Consider the following 19,576-nt stretch of genomic DNA (forward strand, 5'->3'; position numbering starts at 1 on the left):
ATGACGAGGGTGAAAATGTTGTATGACGAGGGTGAAAATGTTGTATGACGAGGGTGAAAATGTTGTATGACGAGGGTGAAAATGTTGTATGACGAGGGTGAAAATGTTGTATGACGAGGGTGAAAATGTTGTATGACGAGGGTGAAAATGTTGTATGACGAGGGTGAAAATGTTGTATGACGAGGGTGAAAATGTTGTATGACGAGGGTGAAAATGTTGTATGACGAGGGTGAAAATGTTGTATGACGAGGGTGAAAATGTTGTATGACGAGGGTGAAAATGTTGTATGACGAGGGTGAAAATGTTGTATGACGAGGGTGAAAAAGCATCGTGTCCCACATCACAAGGCAAAAAATGGACATACCAGGGTCATCGTAACCCGAGGGTGCACTGTAGATTCGTCACTTTGGTCAAGCTACCACTAAAAGACTAAACTTTTGACATACCATCAACTTAGTAGATGGAAGAAAGAAACCTGCTGGCACAATGGCTCCAAGTAATATTTGATAGCTATGATCTATGATCGCTGAGTGCAAACCAGTAATGATAAGCGAACTAGTCGACAAATATTCTGTTGGGAAGAAATGCAGCTTAACAAATTATACTCCAGGGTTTTCTGATCAACCAGATCGAATTAGAACACGCAGTTCGACATGGGACTAAAAGATCAAACATACCAAAACCGTATCCTTTTAAAATGATACTAGGATCAACAAAGAAATGACCACTATTTCAAAAGACCAATCACAAGATAAAAATATTTTCTCAATGTTTTAAGTCCATGTTGAGTCACCTCACGACGCACAGTAGACCAATCAAAGACAAAACAAGGTCAAACCATTACCTAACCGTGTATGCCAAACTTGCAACTTATGCAGGAGTCCATGGCAACTTGAGGCTTTGAGAATGTTTTCATAAACACGGACGAGCAATAAATAGTCATGACCATAGAGCGCTGAACCGGACAACAGATGTTGAAATCGGTAAGATAGATTTTATATTAACAAAGGAGGTCAAACCTAGTGGAATGCATAACAACACTACAAGTTACATGTCTCCACTAGACATATGCTATTGGTAGCCATGGAAATGAGCTCCAACAAAGTTGATGTCATAGCTAAACGAACACGATGTGATTAAACGCATGTAGCCAAAAGTGAAACTGTCATTTAAAATTGAGAAGAGAAAGTAGAATGGAGTTATAGCTCACAGTAGTGAGCAAATAACTTTGAACTTGGGGTATGAACTTTGAACTTGGGGTATGAACTTTGAACTTGGGGAGACTTATATAGATGCAACCAGCTTGTAATCCTGGCAATGATGGATGCAGATACTCTTCTTAACTCTTATGATTTTAATTGAAGTACTTTCAATACTAGCACTTTTTGCGCTGTTAACCTTATAATAAAAGCCTCAATTGTTTTTCTCTGTTCATAGGGAAGACAACTACGTCGTTTGAAATGTTGTATTTCACAGATTAATCAAAAATCACATCGCATGATATATATATTAAGCGGATAGATGTGTCATACCAAAATTACTGTTGATAAAGTTTATAAAGTTTGATTAAAGTTTATAAAAATGAAGGGAGGATAAAAAAGATCAGCAACGACTGCGATTACATTGAAACATTCACGTAACCATAATTACAGTCGACACCCGCTTCTTTGGACCTTACTTCCTCAAACAATTCTCCGAACAACCTCTAGGGTTCAAACGACTATCCAGTGCGGCTGTTTTTGTACGAAGAATGACAACTTCGACTGATAGGTGGTTTTCGTGACAGACAATGCGCTGCGCTGGTTTTCTACCTGCCGGTGTTCTACCCATCTGGCCAGTGTTTACAAGTCAGTCTGAAAAAGTTTGTGCCATTATTTTGCAGTACAGTACTCAATTTTCAATGTCCAAACTTTGTTGATGTCCGCACATGGCCCAGTCTGTACTAGTACGAACCAACGAGTGTTGTCTGTCCTTAACAATGTCTGTAACATATGATCTGTCTTCATATCAAACAAGTTGAAGCTGGTGTGACACAATAATTTCTCATGACTGCATAATGATGGATTTTTATTGCTTTATTTATCGTAAAACCTCTATTTGAATGTCACCTTTATTTAAACGCCACCTCTAATAGAGAGCCGCTATAGAAGGGTGAAAAATTAATATACCACGCTAATATTTCATAATCAAAGTAGTTCCTTGTTTAACTTGGTCTGATACTTTGATATATATAAAAAACAGTTTAGGAAAATGCTGAGGCAGATGGCATTAATGTCGATCTACCCGCAGGAGTGTGTAAAATATGGGTGACATTAGCACCGCTTCGCCCGTAAAAGAATTTAATTTATTTTCCCAAAATTTTGACGAGCTAGTCAAAAGATAGAGCGCCACCTTTTATTTGAATGCATGGGACTAAGATCTGCCTTTAAGTAAACGTCACAAAAGGGAAGGGTTCAAAAATAGAGCGCCCTGGCATTCAAATAGAGGTTTTGCGGTATATCCAAACAGCATTTGGATCTGGATGGTTTTGTGCAATTCTAAATGCATTTTCTCTGCCGCCTGACCACCTTGAAAAAATTATGTGTTTTTTTTTCGTGGATCAGCAATATAATCACTCATAAGGATTGATGGCAGTGCAAGACAAGATTAAATCATAAGCGACAAGTACATGAAGAAATTAAATTCGATAACGACGCACAATCCTATCGACAATGTGATTTGTTTGCAAAGCCAATACTAAACTATCTTAAGGAAACTTCAAACAAAAAACAGAAGCGGGGCACAAAAGGATCACATATAGCCTAAAGTTTTTAGTTAACGAATGTGAGAAGTTGGCTGTACAACCATGTCAAATAAATCACATTTTTCATGAGAAAACTACTCCGAATAAAAATCAAGTTGCCTGTTCAGTTTTCAAGTTTTCACAAAATGAAATATTTTTCGCTAAGTTTTATCTTCATAGACTTTCCAACAATGACCTTGTGATGCCTCGGTACAAAACCAGTCTTGCCCACACATCGCATTGAGCTTTAGTTTTCAAGCGGTAACAGTCCCTGAGTTTATGCGAATGTGATGTTTCAATTGAGATTTTCTGCTGAGTCCACATCGGAATATGCACCTTGGACACACCGAATGTCACAAAACATGCCGTTTGAAGGTTTGTCTTTCCTATGACAACTAATGAATCTCTAGTTGATACACAAGAATAGGAGATGTTGAAACTACTAAACTAAGATTAACTCTGAGCTCTTTTGGAAATCGTTTTAAGCATATTTTAAGCTTATTGAGGAATTTGACAGTTTGTCTAGCTTCACGGTTAAGATAAAATTAGACGAGTGACTAAACTGGTTCAATAAATCATCTATATCGTATTTTTATAGCTATCACCTACTACTTGGGATGTTAAACTTACGTTTCAAACACTGACATCCTTCCAGAGCAATAAATAGATGGCAATGTAGAACGAATCTTTAAAGATTTATAAAAGCAATGTAAATCACGGTTCCACATGCTACCTCAGCATATGCAGCCACCGTCCATGAACAAAATTAGGACGATCTACTCCAAGGTACCATTGTGATGTACCATTGTGTGTAGGTTCAGCGCAGTTTATTCTATTTTTAGTCGGTTCCTGATTTTTAGGTGATGAGAAACACCAAAGAAATAGCAGTGGCAGTGGGCAGTGGCCATGCCAAAACAGTGTCATAGATTGGAGTTCTTTGTTCGTTTATGTTTTAGTTTATAAGTTACGCGAGCATTCTGCGATTTCAAACTTTTAAACATCAACCTAATGCATTGCTTTGTGATGCTGTTACCACTTCTTGGCAACAAATCCAACGTGAACAATACTTTCTCTACAGACTCAATCGCTAAAGTTGTATCAACACTGTTTCTCATTGTTTCCATTGTGCGGATGATGCGAATTTGGAGTTGTGTGCACATTGAGTTACCGCGTGATAAGTGTTTAAATGGACATTCGCATGTTGCGGATTAACACAGGACTTTGTTAAAAAAGATAAGGAATTCTACGCTGGAGGTCATAGCAGCACACTCCTGTCTCGTTTGGCCGCACACTTTCAAAATAGAAACGACTGAAGTATATAAAATGTTTAAAATGGACTAGCTTGCGCGGCATTTTTCTGCTCATCATTCATAGGCACCATTTCCATCTTTCCCGAACATGAAGCATTTGGTAAAAATTTGTGAGTAACACAACTCACTCGACTTGCGAGTCTTTGTCGTTTCCATTTCGCGGATGATACAAACTTGTTTTCATGCTTGAAACATAGTTTTTATACCGACCTTTGCTGACAACATCAACCTGTGAAAAGATTTTTTAAAGACTTTATAACGCATCGACTTTTGTTGATAAAATTTGTGTCATGAACGGAAGCGTGTTGCTCCATGATAAAAAGAAAAGCTTGTAGATTACCTTGGATGAGATACTTATTAAAAGGACTTGTCATCCTCAGTGCCTGCTAAGCAATGACACTTACATATACTGTTGTGATTTGACTGATAATGAGCTGTCCCTTTGGGAGAAGGGCTAACGGTTTACCTTATCTGTTCAATGAATTGTTAAAAGTTGGCATCACAGAGAAATATATGGCTTTCTTTGCATGAAATAACTCGAAAGTGATAAACATTGTTTGGAATCAATGCACCATAGCATTTAGGTGGGCTCACTGTACAACTTATAGGACCAACTGTTGCCCTAATCAATCTGCCTTCAACTATCTTGTTGTTGGTAAAGGTTGAGGAGTTTTTTTTACTAGCAAATCAAAATATTTCCATAAGCACGATCAGTCAAAACCTCAAGAAGATGACAATTAATGTATAAAATATGGCGGTTGGCTAACAATGACATAGAGGCAGTTGAATGTCAAACATGCATTGGCCGAGTGTCTCTGTTGAAATCATAAGTTTCAGCAGCCAATGGACTGTCCAAACATTAGTGGTCAATCATATCCCTAGAATTTTGCTCATCCTCATTCAATTCGATGTTAAGTATTACTCGGGCACTATCAATGGGGAAAACTCCAAACTATGCATCTTTTTGGGGATAACTCTAAATTGATGCCTAACTTTCTATTTTGTACTAGACTCCTGTTAAAGGTGTTAAAGTGTGTTGACTCTGAGTTTAACTAGGCTCCTGTTAAAATGTGTTAAAGGACAAATACCAACAACCAGTGTTGGTATTATTACTCACTATTTAAAAAACTGGTAGCAAAAGCATCAAAGCAAAACTGAAGCATTTTATCTTAACCATAAAGCTAGACAAACTGAAAAACTTTTCAAATAGACTCAAAAATATGTGTAAAATAACTTAAAAAGATTTTTAAAAAGGAAACGGTTGATCGTCTTTACGAGCACCTAAATCTCTCCCTACAAAATTCATTCCGAATGTTCAAACCTTAATGTGTTAAAAGAAATAATGCAATAACAAGTAATGCTAACTGCACAGCCCAAAAACCTAACAACTCATGAAAAAGTCTACAGATACCTCTACATAGCATACAGCCACCTCTACATAGCATACAGATACCTCTACACAGCATACAGATACACCCACACAGCATACAGACACCTCTACACAGCATACAGTTACCTCTACACAGCATACAGTTACCTCTACACAGCATACAGACACCTCTATACAGCATACAGACACCTCTACACAGCATACAGTTACCTCTACACAGCATACAGACACCTCTACACAGGATACAGGTACATCTACACAGCATACAGACACCTTTACACAGCATACAGACGCCTCTACACAGCATACAGACACCTCTACACAGCATACAGTTACCTCTACACAGCATACAGTTACCTCTACACAGCATACAGTTACATCTACACAGCATACAGTTACATCTACACAGCATACAGTTACATCTACACAGCATACCGACACCTCTCAGCATACAGACACCTCTACACAGCATACAGACACCTCTCAGCATACAGACACCTCTACACAGCATACAGACACCTCTACACAGCATACAGACACCTCTACACAGCATACAGATACCTCTATACAGCATACAGACATCTTAACACAGCATTAAAACATATACATGATCCATGGCTACTATAAACTAATATGGCTTGATGTGACAACTGTAACCTATATACACTATATTCCCTGACAAGTTAATTCACAAGTTTGCATCATCCGCTAGATGAAAACGGCAAAAACTCGCAAATCAAGCGAGTTTTATTACTTACAAATTTGTACTAAATGTTTCATATTTCCGAAAGATGAAAATGACACTAGCAAGTGATGCGCAAGAAAATGCCGCGCAAGCTATTCCATTTCAGACATTTTGATAATTCAGTAGTTGTTATAACGAAAGAGAGACCAGAGTACATCGTTATGACCTCCGGTGTAGAACTCCTTGTTTCTTTAACAAAGCACCCATGCTAATCCGCAACACGCGAATGTCGGTTGAAAAAGCAACTCAACGTGAGCGCAACTCTAAATCTACATCATCCGCACAATGGATACATAGTGATGAACTACCGGCATAAACAACAATCTGGCACTACAGGAGAGTTGTTGTAAGCATGTTATCATACCAATTTCCCCCAGTGCTAAAACGCTGATATTCAAGCCATAACAACATCATGGGTTAGGATACCGAGCTATTAAGGCAGTCCTAATTTTGAGCATTTGGGTCTATTGTGCGTAACTGAATAAGGCTGGTCATTAGCAGGCTTACTAGGGTTAGTTAGAGAGCCTTCATTAATCATGATCACAATACCAGCATCTGTTAATCTTATCATAGAAAATTAGTTGATCTTCATACAAGACAGTCAAGATTTAGTCTTGACAGCTTTCCAAATTCTTACATGTCATCTTGGTGAAATATGGAGACTTTGGTGACTCAGAGCATCACTAGTTACATCACGAGTATTTATCAGGACTATGATTCGCGATCTTTGAGCGATGGCAGTTGACCGTGAATAATTGCAGCGATTACAAATGTTAAATGTCTTCCAAAGCGTATACGGCCGACTTGCAGATTCCCCTCTCATATGGAATAAGAGTATGGTATTCATACTTTAATCGCATACCCTTGAAAATTCTTGAAGAATTGAATTAGTTTTAGTGATGATTGGAATGCATGCTAGTAGGCCTACATAAGAACTTAATCGTGGATACCTCTTTATTAGTTTAGTAATATTTATATCACTATGAAGCATTACAGTGATCTCTCCTTTGTCACAGTTCATCGGGACTAGCACTCCCAACACAGAATGAAAATCTATGAAATAGAAACTAACTTGTAAAGTATGAGCCATAATTTTAACACCAGAACACCTAAATTGCTTTCTAAACTTATTGTATTTATTGCTTGTATTTCATATATAATAAATAGATAACTGAATTTCCTTGACTGACTTGTAGTTTATATTTCAAATTCAGTCACAGTATTTCAAGCCAGAGAATGTACTTATGCATTAGTATCAGCTTAATCTAGTCTGAATATTTTTGCTTGTGATTAACTGGGTTCGTTGTGAAAAGGAAATCACATGTTTATTAATATGAGATTATGAGCAAGATTTACATATTTTATGGATTTAGTTTTTTTTTCTTTTTTTTTATTGAACATTTTTTACCCCACAAAGTACTGAAGCCAAACCATGAAGTAGCGAGGGAATACTGTACTGCAAAAACATAACCAGTGATCTTAATCTATGTTTGAAGCCCTATAACAACTGACCCTAATAACAGATGCAGTCAATAAATGTTCTTGATGGATTCGCCAATAATATTTCCTACAATCAATACAGTAACTACGATGTTGGTCGCCTATTCATGAATGCAGCAAGTGGATGACAACTCCAAGTTTAGTGATATGGCTTAAACAACCACTCATCGCACAACCCTAAACAATAAACGATATTGTTCGCCGATATACCATAGGGTTTGCATATAGAAATCTGAGAGTAGGCATGTTTGTCTGCTTCTTCTTCAAACTGCTCAAAAAATGCCTATCCATAATCAAAGGAACGAGGTTTTTGTAGATACACACTTGGAAAGCAGAAACAAAATTATACTTCATACTAAAAGGGAAATCGGGGTTGTAACAAACACTTTTTAAGATTGTAGAATTTTGCGTTAGTTGTCTTTAGGTAATCAGAGTTGAAAGAACACTAGTAACCGATTGATATTTTTTCCATATTTTGTGGGCGAGAGGACCATATCTAGGGTTCTTAATTATCCAAGTAGCCTACTATTCATAGCTCTTGTTCAACAACAACAACATCCTCCGGTGTAACTTCCTATCAGTGGAGTTCGGAGCCCATGGGACGGACAATTTCAACAGATGAGCCAGCTGCCTGTAGCGATGGTAAAATAATCAGTTTGATAACTATGACACGGCAGCTAAGCAGTGGCAATTATTGGCCAGTCAACAGCCAATTAGCTTTGATAAATACAATTGCCAGAAAGTTTATGCTTTAACAACATTTAAAAATAGTTGTTCCTACTGACGACCTTGAATTTTTTGCAAGGTCATCAAATGTTCTTATAACGATTTTGTAAGAAAATGTTGTTCAAACTAGCCTGTAGGCTAAAAATCAAAGTCTGTTAACAACAGGCGATTGCAAGACGTGACGTTAGAAGCCAATTTTTATGGTAATAGGAATGCAAGTTGGCACGCAAATTACTTATTTTTCCATGATTGGTAATGCATCAGCGGTGCAGGCGAACAGAACTCATTATAGCACTTGTCCATGGTAATAGCGAAGCAATGCTTGACATACATAAAATATATATATAGCATTTAAATTGTTAATAAGTTGAAAAAATAAAAATCCATCTACGCGTGGTGATTCATCATTTCAATCATGTACAACTGAATGAATGGCAACTATAACAGGTGAGGTGGGCGCGATTCCCGATTGACTATTTACAGGTGTGAATTTCTATCATGGGTAATTTTTAGAGTGAGAAATCATTAAATGTAATGGGTCTTCAAGCAAAGTCTTTGAATTGTCAATTATAAGTCCACATAAATTAAACACAGCATTAATAATGAGATACGCTGCAGACCTAACTACACCATTAGAGCCGGAATCTCTCCCAGCGACGGCTGACGGAATCTCTCCCAGCGACGGCTGACGCTAGTCATTGATTTCATACAAATATAACGACTAACCATCCTATAAGATTAATAATTTTCAGAGAACCTAACAACAATAACGTCAGATAAACTAATGAACATTGTTTAAGATACAATGCCATGAAATGGTCATCTGTAATTATCCAAACTACCACTAGATACTGGACCACAACTTATCTGACGCTTGGGACCAGCTACGGCGAAGTACTAGCGTGCATCTTAAGTCTATCTTGGAAGATCCAGTCGTAAATGATAACCATTATATCAAGTCAACCTAGCAAACAATGGCATGAGTCATTGCGTCATCCTAGATATTGCCGAGTGAACTACCAAATACTGACTGCAACCTCAGAAGTGATACAGTGTCATTCGCTGTCAATGAGAAAGTCCCTGAAACTGCCGACCAAGGACATATAGGTTGTCTTGTTTCACAAGACTATGTCTGTATTAGTGCTGGGCACGAGTACTTCTTGGCCAACGGATTTTTCGGGTATCGGATTCGTTGATACAGATTTTATGTCTATAATTTCCAAACATCGAACATATTTTAAAAGTTACAATGCAATTAAAAGTCTATTCAATATATTTATTATTTTTTACTATTTCCTATCGACCGATATTCGTGCTCGCAGCGTTAACAGAGCGCAGGGCGCAATAGACTGAGTTTTTGTCCACTCTATTCGACAGATTCGTGTATTAAAACTCGAACTCCCAAGTCAAAAATCGAACCTGCAAAATTTCTATTGCCCGAGACTTAAGAGAACATAAACCCGCGAGTTCAAGGAGATTTATTATCGGTGCCCAGCACTAGTCTGTATGCACCCTAACGATTACACACAAAAAAAATACAGAAAGAGACTACCGCTGGAGACCCACTACAACCTACTGTTTTTATCATAAACAAAGCAAATAGATACATTTGAATCCAAACATAGCGACAGACTATTGCAACTGCGATAGACATTACACTTTCTTTAACACTGACCAGCAACAATGACGAAAGACAATCTGATATTATTGCCATGGAGATAGCAAGAAGAGGATTGTAGATACATGTCACAAGCTTCTAGTCATCTTTTAACTGGACAAGACAACCGAGCGACGGCGACTCTCGCCATTACATGGTAACAGATTGAAGGGTAACATAAGCTTATCTGAACTAAAAGCTTGCCACTTGCAGCCTTTGTTGCCGTGTTGATATTGTCTGATAGCGTCATACATAATGAATGAAATGCCGGGCATCATCCGGATGACTCTGCCTATACTAAAACGAATTCAAGGAAGGCGTAGAAATAGAAAGCTGTCAAAGCCGTTAGAGACGCAGGCCACCGACAGAAATGCCTTAGCGCAAGTTACTAGTAGTCTGTAATTACTAGTGCATGTCTGAATCAAGTATACAGATGAACTAGTGATAGCTATGGTCATCCATCGTTTGACTCATCAATAAATCACTGCGGGCTCATGCTCTCAGCCCGCCGATATGACCGTAGCTGTTCACCAGAGGTGACCTTGTGGATTAAACAATAACTTGCCAACAAGACTTTCTCCAACATGGTTTTTCAACACGGCTGTTCAACTTCATGTTTTGACTAAAATATGGTGAGGGAGTTTATTATGTAAAATCTCCTTCCACGAATATATCCCGTGTAAGCATTTACTATGCTTGCGATAATCGCTAGCGATCACTCTGCATTGCGATGCAGCGATCAGGCACAGTCAACTAGCAGATCCCGACAGAGGCATTGCATGTCAGACGTGTCTACAGAGGACGCTATTTTAGAGCAACAAAGTCCGCCAAAGGCCGTTGTGATTAGGCAATAGTGGCTCTGCAGACCGAACGTTTGTCGCAGTTTTGATTAATCCTCATAGACAATAGTTAATTTCCAAAAAACACCAAAGCTAGTTATACATTGGCTAAGAATGTTCGAGACTATTTTCATTATCCACAAAACAAGTTGTACTTTTGACACCAATAAATTCTTAATATGTAAAAAGTGTACTCCTGTGATAACTGAGTTAGCCAATGAGAAAAAAATGTGTTTCAAACTGATAACAACATAAAAGACCAAGTGCCAATACCACTCAAAGCACTGAAACCCACCAGCAGTGTCAACAGTTGACCTCTGTATAACCTTACTTCTTTAATGCATCAGTTTTACTGCTTCACTATGTTGACTTGTTTTTTGAACAACAGCAGATGCTCTTTCTAAGAACCAATGGCTATATTTGTGTAAAATTGTATTGGTCAATGTCACTAGTTTAACAAATTGCGTGTAATGAATTGTTTATATTAACTTTGTAAGAAATTTCTTAAGAGACTGGACCACAAAAGTTGGCGACAGACAGTTACCTATGTACTTTGAAGCAAGCTCTGAATACACCCTACAATAGTCACAGTAGACTTAGGAACCACCACCGGAAAAAAGAAAATGTTAATGCAGCCATTTTGTTTATGGTTATAGTACATTAGTCAACCTTGGTAGCTGATTATGTCAATGTCTTAAAAACATTTCATATGACCACAAGATGGTACGCACACAGATGCATGGCCTAAAGCTATGCATGCATGATTATTGCAATGCGCTGGAATCCAAAACCATGTCTTATGACATATCTTCCTCAAGCTGTGTTAATAAGAAACATTAGACTCTGCCTCTACATAAAAACGATCTATTACAAAGCTTTTCAGTCACTTTAAACCTAATCACACAATAGTAAAATGCTAAAACTGGCCATACAATGATTTAAAACAATTACCAAGTCTCCATGCAGTGAGAATGTGGCGACACCATAGAGTTATCTTCTATGATTAGAAGATAGATAACTCTATGGGTGGCCCATAGATAAATCTATGGGCGACACATCCTCATATGATGCTGCAATGTCATCATGGAAACGTTCATAATTGGAATACCTGTGCGATGCGCCATTTTTGCGGCATGGAAACAGCCTTTGCGACCAATGGCATTGCACTTGTATTTTCTTCAAATCTTCCATAGTTTTTTGTCCTCTTAAAGATACAACATTGACTTAAGGCGTCACATGACCATGGTTCTACTCCCGAGTTCCCTATGGAAACACGATCTGCTTGTCGACCCAGAGTAGCTCTTCGGCACTGGCGCCCCCAGGTGTCGCCACACTATCACTATATGGAAACTTATGGTGCATTTACACTGGCCGACACCGATTCCGATTAGGTGCCAATACCCCGACTCAGAGATTTCACGTATCGGTGCCGACACCGACTCCCCCTTTACATTGCAACGATCGAACTATTTTTGTCGGGACCAACAGTCAATCACAGCGCTTCACCATTCTGACTTTCATCCGACCAGGCGAAGACGAGGACACATAAAAATCAGCGCGCTTGATGTGGAAAATTCTATACTAGTACTACACTACTACTGCTGCTGCTGCTCCTCATTTTTAGTTCCTCTATAAACAAGTCTATATCGACTTGTTTTATCAACGAACTAACTTGATGTTTTGGTACTCTCGCGTTAACATCGTTGCTAGCCATGCTGGTTCACTATCAGAAAGAGCGCGAGGGAAAGTTTAATACGGCTCCTAGCTTCTGATTGGTTGATGAGCGTCCGATTTGTTGGCGCAACCGGGAACTGCTGGGTTGCACCGACACCGGTTTTCAGATCTGTGCCGACACCGATCTCTCTGTTCACGCCTACCGATGCTGACTCACCAAATTTGTCGGTGCTCGACAAAATCGGTGACAAAATCGGCCAGTGTAAACGCACCATTAGTATCTGCTTCTCAAAGGTGAATACTTGGACCACACAGCCAAATTTCGCTATGGGTTAATGAGAGAATACAAACTTAACTTAAAACACTCCTAAAAAGTTAACAAACTTCTACTGGAAATAGCAGAAGTGTTTCCAGTGAACAAACAGTAAAGGCAAAAGGATTACCAATGAGAGTTTTCCCCAATGACAAAACATCAAATCCAATTTGCCAAAAGGGGTAGCTATATCTGGAAGGCAGCGTCATTCCTGCCATTTCCTGCTCTATCTAAATGCGATTCGACTTATAACAATTAAATAATACCAATAAACCAATACTGAAAAAATAAAGTAAAAACTGAATTCGCTAATAATACTTCATCCAATCACGCTCAAGGTTGCATTATACCAACTGCTTAAACATAATTAACACCCATTTCGGATTCATTATTTTTTCTTTTGACTGACCATACGAATGATGTCTGCCAATATATAAAACTGGTTCAGTGATCATGTAGCCATTCATTTACATGAACTGGCAAGTGACAAGCTAAGTAAGGTGCTTTCTAAGCAAGATGGGAGTAAATACCCTAGTACTGTCAGGGTATAGTAGACTAAAACAACTCATCAATATCACCACTATCAGGCGTGTTTGTCCATTTGTTCGATGTCTGTAAATAGATTAGGCAGTTTAGGCGCCAGGATGACATCGTCACCACTATCATCCCTATGAAGACACATTTCAGTTGATGATAAGGTATAAACCAGCGCTTCCTATTTGTTTTCATTGCCGAATCCCTACAACTGATGGGGCGATCTCACACCCCCGGGCATTGGATGAAAAAGGCCTCAAAACATATTGATAAACATGCTTAGTTACAATAAATGAAACTGATATGTTATCTGGAAGGTCATTTTAAGAAGAGTCCGATGTTTTCACCCAGCATCAACATGTAAAAAAAAACAAATCACTTTATGATCTTTGACTTTTTTCCTCCCTCTTCACTGCTATTATCTGTTTGAAACGTGGTTTTTATTGGTGAGCAAACTGTGCAGATCATTTTTAGAATTGATAGTGATACGATATTTATTTTTGATATATAAAAAAGATGAAAATCCAGATTCACATAGGCAAGTTGTTGCAACGATAAATACACTTTCTCCGTCGTCACGAATGATTATTGCGCCCCCCCACCCAACTCAGCTCAGAGCCTTTATGAAAACAATCACCCCTAATCTTAAACCAAACTTTTGTAATGAGGATGAGAATATATTAATAAAGTTGACCTTGTGACCTACTAAGTCACATCAGGCCATAGTTTGACCCAAATAACTAAAGTAATGCGGACCATTTTTACTTTGACATAGAATATAAAAGTTACATAACCTCCTCCAATCCGCCGTAACCGACGCATAATATCATGAGAGAGATGCTCCGGATACAGTTATCTAACCAACAGACAAGGCCGAAGAATTGTGCATGGAACCGACTATAAAAGCCGTCTATACAGACATTCTTTCCTGAAAAGTTAAACGTTATTTGGGTTGTAACGAGATTGCTAGCCATACAAAGAACAAAGGGCATTAACAATCCATCGTCTGGAAACGTTTGGCCAGGCGAGGGTATAGAATTATTTCGCTGCCTATTGAAGCAATGACTAGTAGAGATGAATCATCGACTAACTGGGAATGTGTAGTAATACCATGAATAGTAGCTGCAGCCTGCAAACAGTCTCAAAGGTCTATCGTTGATTTGACTCAACCAACGAGCGTCTCTAGCCACTTTTGCTGCCTTCCAAACTCGGACGACAGAAAACTGTTTAGTGATTAGTTAGTCAAACGGAATGCGCCACAGCTGAAAAGGGTGTGACGAATGTAATACGTCAAGGAAGTAGATGTGTATCATCTAGCGAAACATATACATGTATAATAATCCCTGGTAAGGATATTTATGGCGCTTCTTAGATTAGCAACCAACCACTTTTGAAGAAAATGACAATACAAAACCACCAATCAGGGCAATGGATGGCATTCTTATAAATCAGTTTAATTCCGTCTCCACCATGAAAACACTGAATGTAGCACTGGAGTTATCTCAGTAATAGCAGTAAAAGTAGCTCGAAAACCCAAATTTTCGTACAAAACATTTTCAGGCAGGGAACAAACAAGTCTTATGTGCACCTAACATTAAAATCGTTATTTTATGGGCACGCTTGCACTGAAACTGACTGCTTTTATAGCAATCAAATAGATTACATATTAAAAAGTAGCTCACTGCAAAAGTATAAATATTATCGGTAGATCCGATACAGCGGAGATGGTTTGGATATTAAGTCAGGAGTCATTACCAACATTTTCATGCAATATGGAAATTTTGTCTGCTTTAAGGATTGGCTGACAAATCAATAGATACAGTAAGGAAGATCATTTTAGTACCGTAATCGATACAGTTCACCTACGACACTCGGACATCGCAAACATTTGCCAGTGGCTAATGTGCAAAATGCTTATAGCATCTAGCGTGTACAACTATGGGGATCCTTTTCAAGTTCAAACAATGGAAAAAATGCTATATTATGTTGATCCAGAGTTAAGCTGTTCATGATGGTATCATGACAGAAACCTTTAGAAGGTCCACAACCGACTCACTTGACAACCTTTCGTGACAAACCATATTGCGTTAATTTCGATCGCCTTGGTAACGGAGCAGCTGTTTTATGGTATGACTATAAAGGAAAAATATAGTGCATTGTCATCTTCTATAGAAGAGACTGTAACAATGGCGGACTTACCTTCCATACTTGTCCGTATGTGCCATTGCCAACTACCTCTATCAGATCAAATATTCCAGCTGGGTCCTACAAAAGGATTCAGAGTGAAAACTAAATCTATATGAACCATTTGCACGCCTTTAACCTAGTCACTGCAACATGATCATTTAAATGTAAGGTATATTATGCCCTCCTAAGGGATGGGCCGAGAGCACGCTGTTTTAATGCTTTTTTTAATGCTGTTTAAGCAATTTCCTGTTTTTTTTGTAGTGTGACTGAAATTTGTTACATTCAGAAACATGACTGAATCAACTGTTTGCAGACAAATAATGCATTCGGTAATAATAAAATTTCCAATCCAAAGTGAACTTCAGCATGCCTGGCCAAGCAAACCGACCCGACCAAGGTTCTTCAGTCGCAAGTTTTGGGCTTCAGTTACTTCTGCTGCATCTCGTGATGCTAAAAGCTTTGGCTCTGCTGCAGTATGACTAATCCTTTACAACCATTCAAACAATCAAACTAACTAGAGTGCCATTTATAACCTGCTCAGTTAAGCAACCTGCCCTCAAAAGCAACTTAAAATCTTGCCAAACAAATCAAGCGTATCACAAATAGTGACCTTGACCTTCTAAAATCTACCCAAGCTGAAAGCATAAGTTAAAACTCAGATGATCTTAATGGAAGGTTAACTAAACAGGCTTCCATCTGTTTACGACGACCCGAGACTTAATAAGTAAACAATTATGGAAGAATCATAACAGAATTATGAGACTCGAAGAGTAGAACGATATTGATTAATAGCTGTTAATGCAATTCGGGCAATCCAAATCTGCATGTCAGCCACTTCAGCAAGCTCTATATAATCTGCACACTCTCCAAGCTGCGATGAATCCTTAGATATTGTTTTTCAAAGATCGAGATTAGATCTCTGCTTAAAACATGTTTGTTCTAAACTGAAGAATAACAGTGAGTTTTATTGCACGCAGGGCATGGCTAGGCAATCAGCTGGTCCAAGTAAGGTGAAGAGCCGTAAAAGAGCAATAAATGACAACTAATTGTACTTACACCGATTTTTGATAACTCAAACCTGGCTCTACCAAAGCTTTTGCCATAGATCAGACAATATCTAATGGAGGTATCCCAGAAAGAGTAGTTTTTGAAGACATGTTTTTAACTTTAACTATCCTTTTTGTTAAACCAGTTAATTTAATGTGTGCAGTAACAACCTGGAATGATTAAAACTAATATCTTACACAAATATTGAAATCTAAACATAAACTCATATCTAAGTGCTCCGTTTTGCGCTTCAATCCAATAAACAAGAAACTCACCCGAAGTTGAGACAAGTCAATTTCACTAAGGCTAGCATTAGCCGACTGTGACATGCTTGAGAAGTGGAGAGCCTTGTTAGATAGCCTCCATAGTAGAGTATATCGGTGAGAATATTATTAGATGCTGCACACAAGCAGCCCGGTTGCAGCTAAAGCAGGAATTTGAACGCATGTTGACGCAATAATTGAGTGACAAATAGTTTTTAACAACTTGTTGATGTATTAGTTGCCATGCAGCAAACTTTTTATTATTAAAAACTGTTACTGGATGCTAAAATTAAACATGGTATCCATGTTCCTAGTATATATTTTCATAATGCTGGCATAATATAGGCTACTATGTTTTTAAATATAAGCATCCAAATCATGTAAGCTTAAATTAAATGGTTATTTCTGATGAGAGGCTTATTCTTGCTTTCAATTAACTAACCAATGTTAAAAATACTTCACGCAGTCTGTAAGCAAACTACAATACTATACGATTATGGCAATGCGAAACAACATTAGGATAACGACATCAAAAACAAAGAATTTAATAATCTTAAAATTTTAGTCTTATTAGCTTCATTAAGGGGTTCAAAAAAAGCAAATAAAAATTTAAAATGTATGACATACTTCTGGTTTCAAAACATTTTAAAAAGCAATAGTAACCTCACGCAAATACTTCTAATCCAAAACAACTGTTTTAACAACATCAACTTACGACAATCAAGTATGACAACTAATTGGTCATTATGAATTCACGTTGTGAATTTGTAGAAACCATTATTACCAGGTTAATACTTACTCGATAGTAATAATACAAGGAGACACGATGGCAACAACAATAACGATGGAGATAATTGAATGACATTTATACAAACCGATAAATGATGAACTAATCCCCAGACCTCTTGAGCCCAAAACCTTGATCACTCCTGCAAATAATTTAACTAATGTATATGTCGCTTAGAAATATTAAAACGGTATTAAACTGTAAAAAATGTTCCTTTCGGCAGATTAACCAAAACCTTGGATAACGGCAATAGGTCAGGGAAAGTAAGTTCATATACTAGCTCTCAAACTAAAGAACTGTTTCCGCAATCGGAAAGACGTTATCGAGGCCTTCCAAAACAAGACGTACATACAAATGTCGCGAACAGCGCTGTACTGGGCTATGAACTATAAGAATGAAGTGCGCTTGCGCAATGATAGGTGATTTTCTGGGCTTTTGCGAATTATTTGTTCTCCGATATTGTGAGGAGATAACTCATAATACCGGAGAACAAATAGGAGTTACCTTTAAAAAAATATTTACTTCTTACAAAGATATTCTTTGTAAGGAGTCGATGTAAAATACTGAATACACAAGCCTAATTTTCTGTTTAATAACCAGTTTTTTTGACATGATGAAATATACAAATCTAATTTAACACTCAGTGGCGGCTTACCAACTTCGGCAATTGACCATTAAGTCAAGATTTTTTTTCACTAGAGCCATATAATCAAATGAGCTTCATTTAAAAATATATTGAAGCAAATATCTTGTCTTTACAATAATTACATTAATAATTGTGTGTGGTTATTAGTAAGTTATAAGATTGCAATACATTATCTGTGCAATAGAATACAACAGTATGCAACAGTAAACATAAACTGCAAGACTTTATCTAGGTTATGAAAAACCAATAGACATGATATCACTGTTCATCTCCGAAGAACAGTGATATTGAGTATGCCAATATTCACACATGGAGAAGGCACATAAGGTTGAGAACCTCAGGAACCATCACATATCTGCAATCTAATTGGAGTTCTTCCACATTTTCGACTATGACAGAAGCTTGCCTGAACTAGTCAAAACATGGCAAGATCGACTAGATTGTGGTGTGGTGTGTGTGCTATGAACGATGGCTACAAACAGCAGAATCACGTCAATAATTTCTTGAGACATCTGTAAGATTAAGAATTCTCAAATGGAACAAGCTAATATTTAAACATGTCACAGCTCGAAGACCTTTATGTAACAACAAGGCAAGGATACAGAAAAAGTGGAATGGGAAACATAAGTATTCACAAGCCTATTATCTCTTATTAAAAAACACAAAAGATTAATAAGACTTAAAATAATGCACAGCCTTGTCTAGAAAAATGCTTTCAAAGATGCGTATAAACAGTGTATCATTTTTAACATGGCCGCTAAATAGCCTAAATAAAAACATACCTAATTTCAAGTGATGATAAATACATATATTAATTAATCACTGAGAGGGCCATTACATTATGCACTAATTATACTATAAAACCCGCTGACATTTCACTTCTCCCTGCTGACTCTGAGTTACACGTACTGCGGTAATATAATTATACTATCTACAAAAGTCGCAGACTAGGCGGCTGTCGCATCCACAAAGAAGGTAGAGACTGCGAAGATGAGGAAGACAACTCCTCCAATAATAGTAACTAAAAGGATAAAGAGAATAATGTGAATTAAAAACTTAGGCTGTGACCATAATAAAATAACAACAGATTAACTTCCATTTGTGCTGTTTATTTTCAAATACAAACTATGAAAAAGCTAAAAAATTATCTTTCCTTTCGCGGTATTGATCGGTATT

General features: G+C 37.7%; 2 protein-coding genes across 8 annotated transcripts in view; both read right to left on the minus strand.

Annotated features, from left to right (window-relative positions):
- LOC137401482 (serine/threonine-protein kinase mig-15-like) overlaps positions 1 to 18,025 on the minus strand; it is an 86,486-nt gene extending 68,461 nt beyond the window's left edge. For all 7 annotated transcript variants that reach the window (XM_068087855.1, XM_068087852.1, XM_068087853.1 and 4 more), the window contains exons 1-3: positions 17,843 to 18,025; positions 16,980 to 17,128; positions 15,670 to 15,735 (exon numbers count right to left, since the gene is read on the minus strand). In XM_068087855.1, the coding sequence (XP_067943956.1) occupies positions 15,670 to 15,735; positions 16,980 to 17,033 (120 nt within the window). In that variant the 5' untranslated portion in view covers positions 17,034 to 17,128; positions 17,843 to 18,025. The remainder of the gene's footprint in view (positions 1 to 15,669; positions 15,736 to 16,979; positions 17,129 to 17,842) is intronic.
- Positions 18,026 to 18,933: 908 nt separating this feature from the next.
- Positions 18,934 to 19,576, minus strand: part of LOC137401483 (putative divalent cation/proton antiporter TMEM165) — a 35,186-nt gene continuing 34,543 nt past the window's right edge. Inside the window, exon 7 of the mRNA XM_068087858.1 lies at positions 18,934 to 19,421. Within this exon, the coding sequence (XP_067943959.1) occupies positions 19,348 to 19,421 (74 nt within the window). The 3' untranslated portion in view covers positions 18,934 to 19,347. The remainder of the gene's footprint in view (positions 19,422 to 19,576) is intronic.

Source organism: Watersipora subatra, chromosome 8, assembly GCF_963576615.1.
Source record: "Watersipora subatra chromosome 8, tzWatSuba1.1, whole genome shotgun sequence".
Classification (NCBI taxonomy): domain Eukaryota; kingdom Metazoa; phylum Bryozoa; class Gymnolaemata; order Cheilostomatida; family Watersiporidae; genus Watersipora; species Watersipora subatra.